The 21,892-nt window shown below is 39.7% G+C and overlaps 1 protein-coding gene across 3 annotated transcripts in view; it reads right to left on the bottom strand.

Moving 5' to 3' along the window:
- The window catches only part of ANKS1B (ankyrin repeat and sterile alpha motif domain containing 1B), a 450,245-nt gene continuing 428,353 nt past the window's right edge, over nt 1-21,892 (bottom strand). For 2 of the 3 annotated variants that reach the window (XM_019470850.1, XM_009274671.1), the window contains 5 exons: nt 17,112-17,119; nt 13,498-13,584; nt 8,756-8,893; nt 1,324-1,491; nt 1-111 (listed from right to left, as the gene is read on the bottom strand). In XM_019470850.1, coding sequence (XP_019326395.1) covers nt 1-111; nt 1,324-1,491; nt 8,756-8,893; nt 13,498-13,584; nt 17,112-17,119 — 512 coding nt within the window. The remainder of the gene's footprint in view (nt 112-1,323; nt 1,492-8,755; nt 8,894-13,497; nt 13,585-17,111; nt 17,120-21,892) is intronic. The other variant, XM_009274673.1, reaches the window with a different exon arrangement.

Here is a 21,892-nt window from a genome sequence, read left to right as displayed (position 1 = left end):
TCAGAAAATGGTAGTTTCATACTTGGTATTAATGCCTCTTTTGGCTTCTTGTCCAGGTTCAACAATCCATGGTAGATTCGCAAGAGTCTTTTGTTCAGATGGATCTATCTGCTTTAAGACAAATGCAAACATACAGACGGGTTACCATCTCTGTGCACAGCATTGCTAGCATTTTCTTTAACAAACAGAACACAGAACAAATCCTGTACTGACAGAGTCCTACAGCAGCGAGGGCGGTGGTCTACACTCCCATGTACCCACGGTTGCCTTCTTTTTCTTCTTTAGATCAGAGCTGTGTCTATCCCCAAGCTGTAGGGCATTATAGGTTGTTAAAGCTATGTTTAAAGCTAGACGTGATCCTGAGAAGTCCTTTTGTTACTGAGACAGATGACGGCATCAGGAAATGTTCTTTCTCTAAAATTTTATGGATGAAGATTCTGTGGCAATGGACAACAAAGTGTACAGCCATACATTTTCCACCCCCCTTCCTCTCATCTGATAATTAAATATCACAGAGTATGGTTCTCACTTTATAGCCAGTGAATATAATACAGTGTGCAGTCATTCTTCCCCTTTCCCTCCCACATTACCCTGTGCCTGTATTCTCACTTGATTTAAAATAGTTTTCTTTTTTTTTTTAAAAGCTCTACCATAAAAGAATATTTCTTTGTCATCTATGCACTTCAGGAGGGCACTTTAAAGACAATCAGTATGTAGGGTCCCATGAACTTGGATTCTTAGGAGTTTGGGATTACAAAGAAAATATTGAAAAGGTACATTGAATCCCAGTTTTGGAGCAGGAGGGTCTGCTGAGGGTCAAAAAAAAAAAAGGTAAGAAAAGAAGTTGCTTGGTATGACAAGATAATTGCAAATTGATTTGGATTTGCAATTTGGTTCAGATACATATGCAGTGATCGTGTATCAAACACGTTTGGCGCTGATTTTATTTCTTGACACAAGATCAGGAAAGTCCATGGAACCGCACAGTTTTAGAGGTATGCATTGGCTGTGATCCTCAGCACTTAAAAAAGCACAATACATTAGAATTAGACCGAATCAATTAAAGCTCTGCAATTACTATAAAAGACATACGCACAACACTAGCCAAGCAAACTGCAGGAATCTGAAATGAGCAGTTGTTCAAAGCGGTTGCCCGTCCTGCAGTGACACAACCCTACCGGCTGATGAGCAGAGGCGGCACAGTGGAGACATGGATCGTTTCTGACTCAACAGGTATATTTATTTATACAGCTTCTACGTATATCAACTCTTAACTGTGTAGCTGAATTTTGTTGTTTGCATGCACCACTACTTTCTACTTACCACTGACTTCCGAATACTAACACGTGGTTTGGGAATAGGCTTGGAGGGTTTATTTTCAAAGCTTTCTGGGAGGGTTGAAGAATGGCCCCCTTTTCGTGCTTGTAGTGCAAGCTGATAGGCCACCTCAAATGCTTGTCCTAGTGTAAGAATGATTTCATACGCTAAATTCTGGAAAAAAACAAAACCAGTTAAAATTGGAGTAAGGTTGAATTATCATCAGACACATGAAGTGGGGTAGTACTGTCTACAGAAGTGATGTGTAATGTAAATAATTAAAATCACACTGGTAATAACCTCCTAAGTCTCTGCAATATTTACATCTGTCATTTGATTTCTCATTGATTAAAAACAATCTAAATGCAATTCATGGTACTGAAAGTAATTACTTCTAAAAACCTTGAAAACATTGTCTCACTAAACATGAAAACAGGAGTGGGTGAGTGCATGTCATCTCTTTTTAGAACAAGGACATTAACCCCCCAACTTCCCAGTTCACTCCGTAACTGCTGCTCTCAAGATCCCACCCATCTTGTGCTACTGCACCCATCTGACATTCCACCTTGCTGTATTTCGGACCTCCTCTGCTTGACCCGTCCTCCTCCAGAGCTAGCAGCCCGATGCGCTGCTTCCCTGGGCGTGTGCCTCAGGATGCTCTGTGCTCTCACCGAACAGCACGGGAAGAGGGTGCAGCGTTGGTGTGATGCTTCCAAAAGGACAAAAAGCAAATGTTGAAAGTGCACGCTCTGCCTCACAGATGCAATGCACTTATGCATGCATGAAAGTCAGTGCTCTGCTTTGGATGCACGCTTCAAGTGCCGGGGCAACCTTCTCACGGTTTTGTTTTCTAGAAGTAAAAATGTTTGAGCTTAAACTGGCATCTCCGCATACTCTTGAAAGCGTGGGGGGGTTAGTGTGTATGACCAAAGAAGTCCTATGATTCTATGATTCTAAGTCAGGCTCTTAAGACTAAGACCAGTTTGGTGGTAAGTTCTCATTGCATATGTAGAAGAAAACCTGTTGAAAAGTTTATAAAACATGAATGAGGATCCCAGGGGGTTGGTATAAATATTTTTTCAGTACAGTTTTATGTCAACTAAAAAGCAGCTGTGAGTTTCAAATTTGACCTTAATCTAAACTGCAAGTGAATTTCTATGGTAATTTTTTTTCAGGTTTGTGGGTTTGTTTTGTAGGCTCCTACTAGATCCTATTTCTAGGCTCCGAACTTTCCAATATTTTGACCCCCTGCAGAGCAAATGCAAGCCTGCAGGCCTGCCTTCTTATCTCCTACAGTCTCCTTAGAATAATTCATAAATCATTGATGTAATTCAGAAATTACCCTCTCCTTCTTGAACCTCTGCAGCCCTTAGTTGGAAGCAATCCTGTATTGCTTTGAAACTAGGTGATCCCTTAAAATGTTTCTGATATAATTTTAAATGAGATCTCTCTTTAGCTGGTCAGGTCTAAGTGTTGAGTTTGCAATAAGCCAGAAAGCAATGCAAGACACTTGGCAGTACGCTATCTGCCCTTCAATTGTTAAAACACAGTTAAAAGGATAAGCATTTTATTTCATGCCTTGCGCTGTAATTTCACTGTAGTCACAAAGAAATTCCATCCCTTTGTTATCGCACGTATACTGAGATAGTATAGGCTAAATTCAGCATATTTAGCTCATTGTAAGAGCTTCTTATAAAGGTGCCAGCTCTGGTCTTTGTTAGGTCAGACAGAAAACAATTATACTCCTCCACTGGGATATGCTCTTGGCTGTTACAACTGCAGCCACAACAGCAAGCTAGCCAAAGTTTCATAGCTTCCCAAATAAAAATGTCTGCCTGATTTGATAGCAGTAGTCTCCAAATTGTCTCCCCTTTGACTTAAGGAAACTGGCCAAGACTGAGAAACACTGAGGATGCAGTTTGCCAGTGGAGTAATAAATGAAAGGCTAAAGAGAGTATTATAAAGTGCCCTGCCTTTTAGCAGAACGCTGGCTATGGAATTAAGACCAACTGAGTATAATTGTTAAAAATGTACAGAATAATATTATTTGAAATTGAGTGCACCTATTAGTAGCACAAGAATATTATTCTAAAGACGTCTTAATCTGCTGTTGTGACAGTAAGACAGTGTACTACATCATCACGGGATTGTCTACAGTGGATATTATTATTGCTAAGGAATACACCAACAGGACAGGGTGTAGTAATGGCTTGGAGAAAAAGTAGACTGTAATACTAGTGGGACTGAGAAAATGCGCCGCCCAGTGTGGCTTACAAAAAGGTCACTGAGAGACAGGCCTGAAAAGCTTTGAGATAAGAGTGGAGACAAGCAGAGAGTTTGCCATGCTGAGCCATAAACCTAGTCTGGGTCTTGCATCTCGTCAGAAGCCACTAAGGTTTGTTTTCTTTCAGTCTGTAAAATGAAAAAATAGGCCTGCCTGGAGCCTGAAAGCCATTGGAAACATGTAACTGTTTCTATGGTTAATAAATATTTGAATTATAGCAAATAAAACAGAACATTCACTGTTCTGTTCAATATTCAACGTGTAAACTGAACCATAACTTGTACATAAATTTCATACATTGTGTGCTGCGGTAGAGCCTTGACAAAGAGAAGTCTGCAACTGGAGGCGAGGGGGACTTTAGAATTGTACCTTGTAAAATTTAAAAAAGGCATCTGCAAAATTGTATTTTGAAAAAACCAGAAGTGAATAAATTTGGTTTGAGGAATTTCTCACCTGTAGTCCTGGGAGAGGAATATGAGGATTAGAGTTTGTATGGACTCTTGCATGGGCTATACCAGAGAGGTAAGAGCAGGATTCCCTTGGGGCTGGGGGCAGAAAACCACAAAAGCCGTTGTGGAAATTCTTCTGATGGGGTGAGGAGACGATCTGATTTTTTTTGCATGTGGCACAAAAGGAAGGAAACAGGTCTGCCTCCCCGAAAGACGCTTAGCACAAAACTTGTAGACCCCCTGGTCACTGTAGAAGACATTGACCCTTTCAGCACCCCATCAAGCTCCTTGGAAAGGAGGCAAAACTTTCAGGACCACGGTGGTTCTGAGGCTGCGACAAGCCTGTTCTTTGCTTGGCACAGCAGAGAAGGAAAGTGAGTAAGCTAACGCCTTTAAGCAACAATTTCTGGGAGATGAGAAATTGAGGTCAATTGCCTTGTTTGCCACGTAATGTTACAATTCAACGCCTCAGTGCAAGTCTGAGTCAGGATTCTTCAGCCGCTTTAATTCAGCCAACTTATTACAATGGCTAATTGTTCTGTTACATTTTAACTGACTTTTTTACTGCGTAAGTTGCAGCAGGCACTGCTGCTTCATTGTGTTTTCGTGCTTCTATAAAGCTTTGTTGAGGCTTCAGGAATATTTTAAGAAAGAGAGTAAGATTTCTGTGTTTTGAGCTATGAAAACTTAATATGTCACTTGCAAAGGAATTTTTGGGAAAAAAACTTACATTTTGTCTTTTTGGGAAAGCACTTTTCATATAATGAAGATTTTACAGGTTTTTGCTTTCAGGTGATGATTTTTTCCCTTCTTTAAGATCAATGTCAAATCTGGTCTTTTTTGAAGACTGAATTTACTGAAGAAGCTTCCTTTGGAGCCTCTCAGATGATTAGTGTGAGCTACCCATCACATTGGATGTGTAGGAATGTCAATTAGGAGACCCTGTGTTCAAGGTCCCAAACTTAAAATCGCAGTTGGCAAAAATCAAACAGAATATATGGAATCTTAACTTAAAAAATCTGAAAAATGCCAACCCAGTTTAAAATATCCATCCCCTGAGATGAAATCGGTTCCCTACTTCTTAGTTATAACAAAATCTTCAAGGCCCAATGTTGAGGATTTCTACTATAAGAGTCTGGCAAGAAGAGAAGGTTAGTTACTAGTAATGGGAGTTCTTTCAGATGCAGAGCTGTCATACATATACATTTATACTGTTAAGTGTACCAATGCTTTAGCCCTCCAGACCTCAAAACTCTTACTTCTGGGGGGATCTAGAAAGGACATGGATCTGTCTGCGTTTTCCAATGTGTCAGCCTTCGTGCATTCGAGGGGAAGAAAGCTCAGCTTGCTAAAGACGGTATGATGAGACCAACACGGCTGGCATTTGCTTGTAACATCTGTGGACTCCTGGGCTGCATGAGGCTTTCATGATCAGGCACTCCTGCAACTTAAATTCTTGATCCTTTCTCATTCTGGATTTAAAGCAATCGTGGAAGGCAAACTCTTCTGAATCCATCCCTCTCTTTTAATGCCACACAGAAAGATGTCTTGTACGCAATGGGAGGATGGAAACAGGCCTTCAAAGTGGGCCTTTCAGGTTTTGCAAAAGCCACTGATGTAGACGAGAGAGGAGAGATTCATTTGCTCATGAGCTGAAAGCTCTTTGTACCTGAGCGTGCTCCATCTCAAGAAGTTGGCCAGGAGCAACTGAAATGGTTTGACACATTCCACCTAATATTCCCCAGAGAGGGGACTGTCTGGGCATGCTGTCTCTGGATGCTGCAAAGGAAAGAAGTTTTCTGTTCTGGAGACATGGGGATGCCACACTGATTGTACCTGAATGATCATATGAATAGAGAAAAATTTTATAAAGTCCCCTAAATCCCTGGAAGAAGGCAATGAACAGAACTTTGAGACCTGAATTGCATGCTTTTTCTTCTCTGCTAAGTATGTATACTAGCAGTTTCCAATTCTTCTCCAGCTTAAGTCTGTGCAATGAAGGACAAAAGAATACAGAAAAGAAGAAAAAAGTCTTTGTGTTACGTAGAGCACCAGTCTAATCCTTGGCATGAGCAAGAGCAGAAATTGTTCCAATTTATGCCAGTTGTCTTCTATTCATAGGTGCATCGGGCAATGAAGCAGTATCTGATGGAAATTACTTTGCATGCCTCCCATATATGAACCAGAATTCGGTATAGGAACTGTTACGGTGGTTTGTTTCTCCAGAGGGAATCCTTCACTGGTAGTTTTAGGGCTGCTTTATAAGTGAACGAGAGTGAAGTGGATTTCAAATATTGAGCAATAAATCCTCTTCTTCCCCCAAACCTTGTTCCCTTCAGTATTGTCTAATCAAGTCTGATGTTTTTGCAATTTTGATTATAGAATTTTAACTCTGAGTAGAAAAGTTAAATGTACAGTCACTCCTAAATAGTAAGTATCAGTAATGCTGGTAGTTGACACGTCACTACACTAAAATGCTTTCTTATCTGCAAAAAAATTGTTCTTGCCCACATTTCCTGAGGAACTGAAGGACCTAAGAGAGTGTATTTTTTTTCATACCATTGCATATATTGTATTACCATAATACATATGATTTAAGATGCATCTTTTTTACACCTTATTGTAGCTTTCTACCATTTTAAACCTTATTTTTCTTAATAGGATTGAACTTCTACCCATTGGCAAATGGACAGGACTGTTTCTATTAGCAAACTGGAAGATCAGGCTAACATAAGTGTTAGACTTTAAATAGAAAATTTAATTTACTGTATGCTTGTGTTCTGAATATCTAGGTGTTTTTTACAGAGCTTGTACTTGCATCGGAAATGCTAGATAGCGAGAAATAAAACAACACAAAAAGAGAATATTTGAGTGGGTAACACCCCACTGAAGATTATGTTGCAGGAAAAAACTAAGTTAAGACAGTTAAACATTAAAGTTTCCGTATTGCTTAAAATAGCTCTTTAAAGTGCTTGGGGTATTAAATGCTCCTCCTAAGGTACAGGAAGTGAGTAAAATGTTGTAATTATTCCTGGATCACTATTCTTTCCTTGCCAAGCAAGGAGAAAATGAATTTCATTTGCTACACCTGGGTCTATGTTTGTGCTTGATTATTAAACCTATAAATGAAACTGCAGTACTTTGAAACCATTAAGAAGCATTTAAATGGATCACGAGAAATAATAACCTCACTCAATCAGTCTAATTTCAGTTGATTCACTTATCACTAAAATCTGTATAATGTAACATCTTGTTGACCATGGTCTACATATTTTTAACACAATTTAAGTTTTTTCTACTCCCTGTGGACACTAAAATGTCAGCAGAGAAGTTAAACAACAAAAGCACTGAACCAAAATGCTAAAATTCCTTCTAACCTGCCTTCCTGTACATCTTTTTATTTAAACTATCCTACATGCTATTGCTCTGCAATGTTGACTGTTTCCCCAGTCACAAATAAAATGTCTCAGTTCAGACATATCTATTTTTTTTAATTTATTTATATTTGTGTAAGCATGTTTCAAGAATTCATACACATTAAAATATTTTTTCTTGAATGATTTAAGTTTTAATATTGTTTTAAATTTCTCTTGTGCTTAACTCAAATGGCAAGTATGTTGGTGGTTACAGGGGTAACCTCTTACACAAGAACACAGAAAGGACAATGCTCTGCACAGATCTCTGTTACCACAGATGTTTCAAATCTTTCAGATTCAGTGTGGTAGCCAAACATTCCTAGGACCTCTTGAGATATGTAATTATCCACCTGTGTGGTCTCTTCTTTGTCAGATCTGTGTGTTTCGGTTCTCTGGTTAAAGTAAATACAAAACTTTTCATACACTCTCTACACATTTGCAGAGGAAGCTTCCATTTTCCAGTTCATTCAATATAATGTCAAAAAGTCTAAACACTGTTTAGAGAGATGTCTGAGTTATTGGGACCGATCCATCTTAACACTGAAACACTAAAACTCATGGAACGGCAGGGCTAAGAAATCTGAAGAAATCACTTAACGGTGGTAACATCTGATCTCCAGTCCAAAAAGCAGCCCGGCCCACATCTGCATCATGCATGTGGGATGTGTCCGAGCTCAAAGGACCCCCACAAGAAAGCGTCCAACCCTTTCACCCCTTGTTGGCTGGCATGGGATGGACCCATGAGGGTAAAAGCCAAAAGGCTGGACATCGCCAAACCGGTCCTTCCCTGACTACACAGGCAGTACAACATAGTCAAAAATGCAGGACAACGCTGCAGACTTAGTTTAAGCTAGTTCCCAAACCTACCGCTTGGCAGGATTGAGCACTGTATATAATGCGCATTGATCCAGTTCCAATTTGTTTATTTGGTGTGTGCTGAGATTTCAGAATGGGTGGCCAAGCCTGCTTGTTACAAAGTTCTTGGAAGGCTATTGCTTAGGTTAGAAGAATTACGTGTCAAAACTTGTATGAAAAGCTGCTCGCCAAGTTTACGGTCAACAACTGGGGTTACAGAGGTGAGTTATTTCAGATGGGAAATGAGGTAATATCAAAGAAAATCTTTGCCCTTCTCCAGAAATGTTCTTTTACTATCCCATAGTAGATTAGTCTTTTCATGTGCTAAATGAATGATACCTTCCATTAATCACCATATACCCCAAAAATGTTTTAATAGAATTGAAGAACTACTACTATCACAAAGAACTATTAAGTATCTTCTATAAACTGACCACATCAAACGCAGTGAATACGTGGCAGTAGTGATGATTAGTCTTCAAGTCTTTAGTGATGTACGCAAATGTAGAAAGGTCTTCAGGGTCTTGTGCAGCACAGGAAATGTTACGGATTTCATGTTCAGCAATAATATTCTGTTTAAAAAAAATATTTTCAATCAACTTAGGAATTAAATGTAAAAGAGCTGTAAAAGGTGTGGTTTTAGATTTGCATTTATGCTCATCTGCTGTGCTGAAGTATTTCAGAAGTTTCTTAAGAAGAGATTTAATACACCCCATGTGTGATCTTACATAGGTCACTGGAATTTTTACCCTCTCCAATGATATCTAAAATTGCCAATAATCTGGTAGGAAACAATTACATTCTAGAGTCTTCCCTATGGGTCCGCTTGAGTTTTGTACAGTTTATTCAGTATCCTATGACAAAGAGAGATCTTTCCTGGCATACAGCTGTAATACAGTTTCAAAGCACCATACGAGCATCTTATGATGCTGCTGGTTTTCTGTATAATGATCACTACATGATACTATTTCAGTCTACTGACAGACAGGGTCTGGTGAAACCCAACAGGCTCAGGTTTTTTGCACATGTTGTTTGACAAATTTCAGCTATACTTTTTCAAGAGAAAAAGACACCAAACATCACTTATAATTGAAACCCTGAGCTCTTGAAAGGCTTCTGCTTAGGAAAAAGATAACTACAGGAGGATCTGGCAACATTTCTCCACTTACTGATAACAGCGTCCTGTAAGAGAGATGTAGAAAAATTAAACCATTCATGCACTGAGCAACACTACTTGCAACAGCCAATGTAAGCTATAGCATACTATTGAGATAGAGGTGGGGCATGTCTGTCCGATGAAATAAAAAAAAAAAGCTGTCTTAAAGCTTTGGAGAAAATTATGAATATTCATTACATAAATTGCTGATGTGTAATTATTGTGTTCAGGCCAAAGGAACCATGAAGCCAGAGAAGAAGACACTGCAGAGTGGCTTATGATTAGGCCTTGCTTCAGCAACACACGCATTTCAAATGATTTATTTAAACAGAAGAATGATTAATTGAATATTAATTTACCTAGCAGTTAGTTTACACGCTTTTCTGAATTGTGGCCCTGCCGGCTGTAGCTCTGGCTTTTCCACAAAAACCCAAAGTGAACAAGCCTGCTGCAGCACGACATCGCTATTGCACCACAGAACATGTGACATCTGTAACGTCCCGGTCCCTCGCAGAGCCACCGTTTGCTGCTGCCTCAGTGGCATCTGTCCAAGTTAAAACAATCTCTGAGCATCTCTGGTTTTCCCTCACCCCTCTTTTTTCCCTCCCACCTCCTCTCCTCCCCCTCTTTTTTTTTTTTTTAAAGAACAGGAAATATATGTAACTAAGTCACTTAAGATGCTTTGCCATATCTTCTTTCATTTGCTAAGTGTCAACTTTCCCCCTTGCATGTAGGTGTCAAGTTTTTGAAAAGACATATTAACATATCTAATTGAAGAAATCATGGCTTAGGAAAAATCTTAATAAAAAGCATTCCAAATTTCAAATTATGGAAAAACCAAGATAAGGAAACTGTTACTGAAGAAATAAAATAATCCTCTTAATCTTAAATTGTTGCAACATACTTGATTATTCCTGTTTAATGCATTATTCATAAAAATGACAAAACCAGTACTTATGTTTCAATATATGCCAATTTATAACGACACGTATAATCTCTGCTTAACAATCATTGGCTTTTTATGTTACTTCAAGCATTTTATTTGCTTTGTTCTCAAATTGATAACTTTTACCCTCAATAAAGATTTTGATGAGAATTACAATTATACCAAAACCAGGGATTTAGATAGCCACAGATATAGCTATAATACACTGTCATTGATGTTGTATTGGCAACACTGTAGTTTAGAAGGCAGAAAGAATTAGAGCTTGGAAGGTCTTAAAAATCATGTGAAATATTTATGCCAAATCATGAGCCACAAAGTAATCACCTGAAGTTATGCAGTGTATGTGAAGAGAGCTCTGCTGTGCTGAAACTTTTCCGAGGTGACCCAGGGTTGACGCAGGGCTTTGCACTTTAGTCAAAACTCATGGAGATTATGTCAATGTTTTAAGTTTAAACCAAGTGAAGTTTGGAAACATATCATTTGTTTCGAATAAAATGAGCCATACTTAAAATAAATCTTCTGGATGAAAATTAGTAGTGAAATCGAGCTTTTTCCCTAGCTTCTATAGGATATCATCTGTGATCGCCTTTCAAAATTAAACATGTTTTCAGTGCACACGCTTACTGTTTCCTAGGGTCACTACTCCAGTAGACCCATAATCTTATTCTGTGGAAACTGCAAGGCTACGAACCACCTCGCTGTTCTGGGTACACTCCTCAGGCACTGACCGACACTGTACAGTTGTTCTAAAATTTGTCACTCAGTTTGTCAAGAGAATCCTCCGGTGCTTCTGAAAAAGCAGGGAAGCTGAAAGCCGGTTCTGGTTCTGCCAAGGAAATACCTTTGAGAGATCAGGTTTTTGCTAAGCAGCCTTCCTTTTGCTTGCCTACCTCCTGTCAGACAATCCCCCTCCTGGCAGAAATCATCCAGAAGTTAGGGTTAGCTGTGACCCACGAGAAAATTGTGCAAGTCTGCTTTTTCCTAAGCAGCAATTTCTTTCTGGCCTCACTTGCAAAGAAATGGTGTCATGTCAAAGTGGTGTCATGCCAAGCTTCAAGGCGCCACTGAAATAGCTGTCGTGGAATGAGGTCAGGGCCCCTTCGTCACCTGAAGCTTTGCCTGCTACGACTCGGAATACAAATTCTTAGCTTGGTGGCATAAAGGAAAAGGATGAACAGCCATGAGAGCTGAGTTTTCAAGCACATAATTGCTAGCTATTTTTGTCATTAAAAAATATGCATTTATTGCTAAGTGGTGCCCAGCGCTGTCAACTATAAGCTCATATGGAAGCGGTACAAGTCTGAATAGGATCTCACCTTAGTGCTAATCTGTTTTGGGTCTCGAAGGAATTGGGTACAGCACACTGTGGACAAGGATGATAACAACGCTCCTGGGAGAGTTGCAGGCTATTACCTGGTTTTTACAGAAGGGAAAGGCAGTGCAGATTTTGAACTGGAGAGAAAGCAATCTACCACTTGAGAAAAAACACAGGACTGTGGCATTATTTACCTCCATCAAATACATCTATTGCACTATTAGGTATAAGATTTCAGTGGGACTGGTCTAGAGCCACCTAATGTAGTTTGCCAAACTTTCAAGTTTCCATCTTATATAAGATTTTTGCACTGTGTGCAAAGAGATACTGGAAGCTCCTTTTATTCTCCTGATTTTTTTTGCAAACCTAAGGACGTTGCAGTTACATCCTTTACACTACAGAGGAGATTTAAGAGCTGAAAACAGCCTTATCCAAGTTAGAGTTAATAGCATCACAATGTCCTGATTTATGCCCTGCACATCAGAGAAAATAAAGGAAATGAGGGTTGTAGAAGCTCAGTTTTGAATCAATGGAAGAAAAAGGAGCTGACAGGAATCCCTGGCCTCTCTGCTCTGGCAAATATGCCAGACTTGACATAACAGTAATTTCACCTCTGTTTTTCTTTCATGCCATCTTCTGACCCTAGATATGGCTTCCAAACTCTAGCAGAAGTTCACAAATCTGCTTTTGTTCCTTCACTTAAAACCCAGTTCTAGTTAAACACCTTTAAAAACAGACTGATTTGGCAAGTTTGACGGATACTGGGTTAGAGGTATTGTGTGGTCTGAATGTTCAGCAACACAAAGCAGTTATATACATTATTAACCTGGTCAGGTAGCTGGGTTGTCAGATTTATTTTTTATATTGCTTGGTGAATTTTAGTCACATAACAGAAAAGATAATTTCTTTTCTATTCATATGCAAGCATCAGTACGGATTGCATTTTCTTGCCATTTTAGGCATCTGAAGAAGAGAAATTCATGCATTACTTTACTGCTGCTTACAGAGCTTGTACATTTTACTTTGGCTAAGCAATAACCCATTGCTCTATCCATCACTGAGTTCTCTGATCTCCCAATTTCTGCTTTTGGTTTTTGGGTTTTTTTTTGTTTTAAAGATGTTGGATGTATTTTAAATGTAAGAAACAAAGCACAGGGGCATTGCCACACAGGAAGATGAAAAAAATACGGAATAGTAACTGTTAAGAAGCTGCTGCAGTTCAGGGAGTCAAATGGCTAGTACCAGGAAAACAGCTCTCAGAGAGGCTTTGACATTTGAAAAAGACATTCAAGGCTCATGTGTCTTATTCTTACAATGGCTGGACCTGGATAAAACCTTGCGTCTTTATTCTTCGTTGAGACATCTTTTTTTTTTTTTTTCCAAAATTATATTAATGAACAAATATATATATATATTTTCTGCATATTTAAGGAACTGTATAGGGAAGAATATGGTAAAGTATTCCACAGAGGCTCCCTGCCAAATGTCTTTTGTGATAAGCTTGCCTTTTAATGGCAGAAGGTTGGACACAATGTTCTCCAAATGAGCCGTTAAAGCTGCTTCACTTGTCCTCCAGACTGAGTTTCTGGAGAATGACAATGAGATTACATACGTTTTGGAGAGAAGAGAAGACAAAAAAAGAGAGGAAAACACAAAGTGCAACTCTGTCCCCTCTCTGGCCTGGTGCTCTTACAGAGCCAGCCTCATAGGTATTCCTATTTGTGAGAAATAAAAGCTAATATTGAGCAATTGCACGTACCTTATTTGTTGCATCAATAAATTTGACTCCCTTGTAAGAGACAGACAGGACAATGGTTGGTACTTTCTTCATTTGTTCTGTAGACTTCTGAAATCAAAATGAAAATGTTGTTAGAGCTGTGTTGCATTGAAAGAACAGTGCTCTTTCTCTTCTTCTTCTAACAAAATGCGTAAGTCAAACAAAAGGTACTTATCCAAATATTTGACTTTTTCTTGAGCTGACTATGGTCTGGGCTTTGGAATAGCTGCCTTGTAGTTACAAAACTAAAAAAGAGCTTTACAGTTCGTTGTGAGGATGGTAAAAATTCTCCTTTTTCCTAGCACAATGGGAAGAGAATGAAATAAGTTTGCCAGGCTTAAAAAGACCAGTCATGCAATCAGGGGTTTCCCAAAACGTGTGTGTTTAAGACATCTATCTGATATTCCCCATTCATCGCTGCCTCCCCTCCCCTCTTCCTGCCCTTCCCAGCTGTAAAAACCAACAGCGCAGTACTTCTCGTAGTACTGTTTCTGTGCTGCAATTAGTTGGTATTTTAGAAATATTTCACTCTCTTGCCTTCTTGCAGTTGTATTTGTGACACGAGGTATCCCTGCAGCCCTCTAGGCCTGCCAGTCAATCTGTCAGTCCAACGTTGTGTCTTGTCATGTCTGACCGCCTGCACTTCCTTGAGTGCAGCTGCTACTGGAAGCTGCTTTACACATGAATTAGCACATGAATAAGGAGGCTTATTCTGCATTCCCTCAGTGCCAGGTTCTCCTGCCTACAGTTCATGTCTTCCTGTAAGGCTATTTTTTCTTTTATGCTAGTCTACTTCTGTGTGCCTTCAACGTGATGCACACAGCAAAGATATTTCCTGCTGAGAAGATTGCACAAATATTTGGGATAGATTCTCTGCAGAAAAACCTGTTGATTAGCTCACAGATTAAATTTACTAAAACAACCCCAAAACCAGCCAGACAAAAAACCAAATATGGCATAATAGTTTATAGCTGATTTGAATTCTTTTAAGGTAGAAGGCAATGACAGACTAGACTATTCTATACAAAACTACTATAGATAAATAAAGTAGATAACGTTCAGAGAACACTCACTCATGGGAGTATCTGCAAACAATCAGAGATCAATCAAACATTTTCTTGAGAGGAAGGAGTAAGTTCAGTTACAGCTAAATATGAAGAAACATCAGCACACACATTGAAAGGTCTAGAATTGGCACCTAGAAAGATCATTAGAGCAGCTGAACAAAAGTAGCAGCAATGGTTGGTTTTGTATTCTTCAAGAAAAATAAAACAGCATAGATATAAGCTTGAAAACACAGACTGTATCTGAAAAAAATGTCGGAAAAATAGGCGATCTAACACTAGAGAGCAAAACAAACAAAAGCTTAAAAGAAAAAAACCTGTAATCAAGTCCCCTTATCAGATCTTGTTCCTTCCAGAATCAAATGAGACTCCATTTTTGCCAGCATAGAATTCAAAGCTACAGATCTAGCTGCGTTCTGCAATTAGTGTCCGTGCCATGAAGGCTAAAACCTCTAACTAAAGTTTCAAGGAGAGCCCCACCCATCCGCGTAATAGAGAGGACTGTTGCATCTCTCAGTATGAAATGACAAGAGACTCAAGACGACAATCAAGTGTTAATTTATCCCAGAGAAAGCTTCTTTCACCCAGAAGGCTAGGCACTTTTAAAAAATTAAAGCTTAAATCATAAAACATCCTGAAGAATCTAACAAAATCTGAAGGAAGACACTAATCTGATCTGCATGTCTCTGAACTGAGTGGAGAAAGAAATGGTACCCCTGCCAAAAGCAGAGCAAGTACCTACCTCTGTGTGTGCGCGCGCGTGTCTCTATAATAGATCTTAAATGAGCCTTTTCTTGAAATTCAATTTCAATGCACAGAAAGCACGACAGTGACTGTACGGAAGCTGCAGTACATACATCTATCAGAATAACAAGCAATATACCCCGCATATGCTCATAACCAGACAAAATATTCACAAATATGACAACATCACTTTAATCATCTGGCAACCCAGCAATCATCCAACTTTTGTCCTTTCTTTCTATCCCGACAGCTACACTCAGGAGCTCTTTGTCTCCCATTTTGATTATTGTAATTATCTCTTTCCTCGCCTCCTTAGCAGCAAAATTCCACTTCTCCTCCAACACGCTATACAAACACAGCTACTAAGTTCATTTATTTTAGCTTTTTGGTCTAATTTGCACTATCTTCCATTGGCCATAAAGGTGAAATTTCCTGTTGGCAAGGCCACATTGCACTAACCATCTAGGAGTCCTCTTTCATCTAGACCAGTAGTTTGTAATTTAATCATCTTCCTTATCTGCTCCACATTCACCCGGGTTTGTCTAGAGCAGACCTGATATTTAGTATTTAATCAAGGTCGTGAACTGCCAGAAGACTGTATCTGAGTGAAATAGCTCATCAAGATACTATTAAATTACAACTGGCAAATCAGGAAATGAATCAGAGACTGATGGACATTTGTAATTTATTAAGCCAAACTGTCTCAGCTGGTAAGGAGCAGGGAATGACCCTTATCAGCTTGCAAACCATACAAACCTCAGGATTTGTGCAAAGGTGTTCTGGAAGACTGTAAGTGTAGAAACATGATTTTGGGAAACAATTCTGCACTTGTACCCCCATTGCAACAAACAGTTGGGCAGTGGAATAACATCCTTTGTTATTATGACAGTGCTATCATGAAAAACACACAGCTCTATTCCCCCCGCTCGACTCCCAGTGATACAGTAACTGAAGTTCACCATATAATTATTACTTCCAAGCAGTTTCCAGACTTCAGCAGTTTTCAGTTGTCATGGTAAGCTCATACTATTTGCTTGTTGTTCCTTTCTTTTTAATGGAGGAGGTGGCTGCCAGGATGTGTAACGTGAGTTTTCAGAGATACAATATGAATACATTTCGCTCAGGCACTGTAAGTGCTTTGGCTCTAAATCCTAGGATGTTGAGATGAGTCCCATAGCTTTCACGGTCAGACATTTCACACCTCTGTGCTGGCCAAGTGGGCATCTCTGCCTGTGCCTGTGACCAGAATCCGAGAAGAAGGTGGGACACAGGAGTCAGTATTCCCTTTCCTTGGGCTTTTCAGGTTCTAGCCACTGTATCAACTCCGTGAGGACACGATGAGATGAGAAAATATTCTTGTCCATCTGGTGCCTCTATGGGAAGCATATGGACTTGAGCCAAAGTTATAGGAGCCACAGCTGAAGGCTGGCATCGGATGTCATGTGCATGCTGACATATGGTCTAATGCTCCAAGGCACGTTCATACCATAGTAGCAGGATTAGATTTTATCTCATGTAGAAGCAATCATAGTGACAGGACCCTGTCTTTGGGCAACTGCTCACTAGCCTGGAACTGGTCACAGCTCCTATGAACTCCATCGTTTGTGGCTGTGACTTTGGCTCTTTGTTTTAATACATTTCTTTAGGACAATCATCTGGATAAACAGCAAGCATATTCTAGGCTCGTTGCCAGTGCCTGTCTCTGATCAGCTGGTCATCTGCATAAGGACAGATGTGCATGCCCTGTCTCCTCAGGTGCACTGCTCCTGCAGCGAGGAATCTTAACGCTGCACAGTCTGCCATGCCAGAGAGACTGAGCTTTGGTCCCACTTCTGAAATACCTCTTACTGGACAGGTAGATGACTATGTGGAAGTAGGCCACGTGTAACTCAAGAACCATAAAGCAGGCTTGACTGCAGACACATGAAGATGGAAGAAAGCATCATCATCCTAAATCTAATGTGACATATGTTCAGCTTCCCCAGAGCCCCCAAAAGACACAGAGGCTTTTTCTTCAGAATAAAGAATATCAGGAACAGCAGCCTCGCCTGTATTTTGATGCAGCTGCTGCGATGACGCTGCTTCATCCCCTTAGCACCCACAATGGAGATCCGTCCAGTGGAAGGAGGTGGAAGGCATCTTCTGCATAATTGCCTAGTTATTACAATGCTTGCTTTTACAATGAAGGTCTGGATTTAAGACCCTTCTGAGTTTGCAAGTGAACCCGCTGCTGCCATTACGCAGGACAGTGCCAAAACCCTGGATATCCTTGGACAGGGCTGCTCCCAGTTCCTCCTTTTGAAACTGGTCATAAAGGGATGCAAGAGCAGTGGTGCCAGAGAGAGAGCACGAGCAAATGCAAGCTTGCGTCTGATCTTGTTTACGAATTTTCTTTAGTTTCACTGAAAAAACCACCATACTCACAAGCAGACTCTAAACAGATTTCCATAGTATAGTATTACAAATTGTCTTAAGTGGGTAAAGCATTTCCACCTGTATTTTGATTTTGAGCTAAAGGCTGTGCAGAACTGCTAGACATTTATTTAGAATATAAACTAAAATCCAACTAATTTGAGATCCACCCAGCCAGTGTGCCTAACAAATCAAGGTAATTAACAATGGCTTAAGAGGCAGAGGACTTCGTTCTATGAATAAAGCAATATAAACTAGCTGTTTATTTTTAAAAAGCAAATACATGCAAATACAAAACCTATAACCCTAAAGGGCCTTTAACCCTTTCAAGACAGGATTGTACTGCAAATACCTTGTTCTGTGCAGAAGTGAGAGCACTAATCCAACACTTTTGAATACTCCTGCAGTGTACAAAACATGGTATCTCTGTGCACACACACACACACAAAGCAGCTGAATAAGAAATTCAGGAGCACACATAGAATGGTGTCTGAGTAATACGCTCACACGTTCACTTCATATACTGTAGCACATGGTGTAATCCAGCCCACTCTCAAAATGCTTTCCTCTCATCTATTTATTTCCTGCCAAGAGGAAACGGGATACACTGGTACCTCTACTTTGCCACGTTGACCACTTTCCTGTACTTATATAGACATTTATAACCGGATTACTCAGCTTTCATACAGTGGCCAAAATGAAACCATGTTCATTTTTAGGTTTTACTGCATATGTAATTATACACGATCTTGCAAATACACAGTAAAAAGACATTATTCAGCTATGCCAAGTCAATAACAATTCCATACATAAATCTTGAGTACAAGTTTATGAGCCTGTAAAATCTTAAGTTTTCATCTTGGCTTTTTATTTTTGCAAACGAATCTGCTAATTCTGTCCTACACTGTTTTTTAATAGCTATCTGAAGACTGCAGCTGGCAATTTTACTGTTCAATTATGTACTGGAATCCACTTCACTATGAGAATCTGAACATTTTTCTCTACTGGTAGCAACCATTAATTCCAAATGGCATCAGACTGCACATTTCAAAATATGTATTGGTACTACCTACTATCATACCCGTAAGTCTGTTACTTATTTAAGGCTTATGAAGCCTCATTAAACAGTTCCTTTTGAGTGAATCACTTTGACAATATCATTCATGAGATGAATTGGAAATAAAAAGTCAAAGTTCATGTTTGACCAGTTAGTTCTGAAGCCAATTTTGAAACTACAATCTGCCTTGTAACGAATATTTACTAACTTCTCTCAGTCCACAAGGCTTAAAAATGCATCACTGTCATAATTTAATACCTCCTGGAATAAGACAGCATCTGTAATCCCTGTGGTATAAGACTGTTTACTTCTCTACAATTAGTGGATGCCTCCAAGCTACATCATTAATATGAACATTGCACTGGGGATCCACCTGCAACTCATCTACTTGAGAATGAGAGGTTTTTTGCTTTTGCAATATCTGTACACACTTATCTGCTGCTGAAAGAGCAGTGCATCCTTCCTACAGCTTGGATTCCTTTCAGCCACAGAGTTCAAGGACATACAATCCTCTGAAGAACATGGGATGGCATGATGTGAATGTGCATAAGGACTGAACATCTTTAAGACCTCCCACCACTTCTTTTTTCCTTTTGAGTAATATCCATGAGCAGGCCCTCCCAAAGTAGTGGCCACACGAGAGAGACAGAGAGACAAGTCCCAAGAGAGCAGAGACTGAAGAATCTAAATTCTCAAACACAGTATTTCACCCTGACATGGTATTTGCCTGGCTATGTTCACTAGGAGGCCTATGGAGGACACTTCTACTTTTGGGGGAGAAATGAAATGGAGATTGAAAAGTAGAAAGGGATTAGCAGAAACAAAGAAACTGCCATCTATGTCCAGGTCCTCCTTCTTTATGTAAGAAGAAAGGAGGAAGGAATGCCCCAGACCCTACTTATTTTCAGTAAAAGAGTCAACTCTGCTTCATCTTCCTCTCCAGAGATAAAAGAAGCAGATTTTGTAACAATTCCAACTTTGACATTTTGGTCTTAAGTCAGCAAGACATTTAAACACCTGCTTTGTGAATAGAATTATGTTGCTCATTCCCCAGGACTTTGACTTGAAATGTAAGAACCTCTTTTCTAACAAGAAAACCTTTAAGAAAGATACATAATATTCAGGAAAGTGGCAGGATCCAAGAACAAAATCTAAGTTCCCTACTGCTGCAGTAAATATCTGATGGGTTCAGACTGTGCAGTTGGTGTATGAAACAGTAGTGATTTAACATTACTGCAAGGAAAAAGTCTACCTTGCTGCTGTGCTCATGCCAGTAAGTATAAAATGGTCCCCTTCCTACCTGGTCAAGGAATTCAGATGTGTAAATGCCAGATGGAGTCTACTGTCGAGAACAAGTTTCTTCCTAGCTCCAATTAAAGTTCATTCCTTTTCTTTATTTTGATGTAAACACATTTTATTCTCGCTTCATGTTCCTATGGTGATTTGAAGTGAAGGCAGTAATCTGACTGAAAACACAACTTGTAATATTTCCTATCCCATGCTGAGAAAGATGAAAGCTCTTAAGTTCTTGAAGGCATCTCTCAAATATAATTAATAAACCTATTCTGGCCAGGACAGAAAGATTTAATCTCCAAGTAGCAAAGGTCAGTTTACAGCAGGTGGTGAATGGAGATAAGGAGACAGTGCTGTCGACTGCAGAGGGAGTTTGTGAGAGAAAATAGCTGGAAACAAATAGGAAACCATAAAACATAAATCCATCCTTGGAGTGCAAATATGTGAATGGAAAAATAAAGTATAATCCCTCTAATAGGCACAGTTCTTGCCAAAAATCCGTAATTTTGGATGGCTGCAAGAGTCTGCAATTTGGGTGGGAACAAAAAGCATGTATAACCTTGACCTCCGTGCTGAGCTCAATCTATTGCATCTGCATGATTTTCCCCAAACAAATCCATCATCTGCCCTGCTGGAGCACACTGCTGCACAATGCTGAGAAGCACAGTGGACAGCCAAGAAGAGTTATTAAGACAGAGGTTCCCAGATTGCACGGTGGAGAAGAGTTATTAAGACAGAGGTTCCCAGGTTTGGGGTTTTGTTTGGTTGGTTGTTTGGTTCTTTTTTTTACATTATAGAAGATTTAGGATCTCCCTTCACTCTTAAGCTATAAGAGAAGGAGGCTGCTGTAAGCCCCTCTGTGGAGAGACGCAAGGGATATCCGCATGACACTTCCCTTGAGAACCAAAACCATCAGTTAGAAGAGTTATTAAGACAGAGGTTCCCAGGTTTGGGGTTTTGTTTGGTTGGTTGTTTGGTTCTTTTTTTTACATTATAGAAGATTTAGGATCTCCCTTCACTCTTAAGCTATAAGAGAAGGAGGCTGCTGTAAGCCCCTCTGTGGAGAGACGCAAGGGATATCCGCATGACACTTCCCTTGAGAACCAAAACCATCAGTTGCAATAACTGAAAGCACAGGAAGCATCTACAACTAACAAGGAGGGATCTGCAGTCAGCAAACATGTCATTTTTGTTGTTTTTCTGTATCTACGAATGATTAAGGAAGATCAAGATACTTTTTTTTTCACTGATAGGCTTCTTTTGTCCTTGTGCATCTGCTGACTGGAAGACATCCAGTGAATATCAACACTTTTTTGAGCAGCATTAAGTTAAAGATGGAGAAGCTAAAGCCACATTGACAGAAAAATTAGGTACCTGATTTTCATACATTCTCCTTAAAAACCATTACGTAGCTGACTCCAGAAAGATTAAAAAATTGTGGGGAAGGACCTCAACATGGTACAAGGTTATATGTGATGTACTTCCCCCCATCATGTTTCAGTTTGCAGCATGCTATAGATTTGGAAGATATAAATGTGTCCTGGTTTCGGCTGGGATAGAGTTAATTTCCTTCCTAGTAGCTGGTACAGTGCTGTGTTTTGGATTTAGGATGAGAACAATGTTGATAACACACCAATGTTTTAGTTGTTGCTAAGTAGTGCTTACACTAGCCAAGGACTTTTCAGCTTCCCATGCTCCACCAACTGAGAAGGCTGGAGGTGCACAAGAAGCTGGGAGGGGGCACAGCCAGGTCAGCTGACCCCAATTTGCCAAAGGGATATTCCATACCATGGGACGTCATGCTCAG

Source organism: Aptenodytes forsteri, unplaced genomic scaffold, assembly GCF_000699145.1.
Source record: "Aptenodytes forsteri isolate BGI_AS27 unplaced genomic scaffold, ASM69914v1 Scaffold128, whole genome shotgun sequence".
Taxonomy (NCBI): domain Eukaryota; kingdom Metazoa; phylum Chordata; class Aves; order Sphenisciformes; family Spheniscidae; genus Aptenodytes; species Aptenodytes forsteri.
The sequence above is the reverse complement of the archived record's forward strand: the minus strand, read 5'-3'. Positions and strand labels throughout refer to the sequence as shown.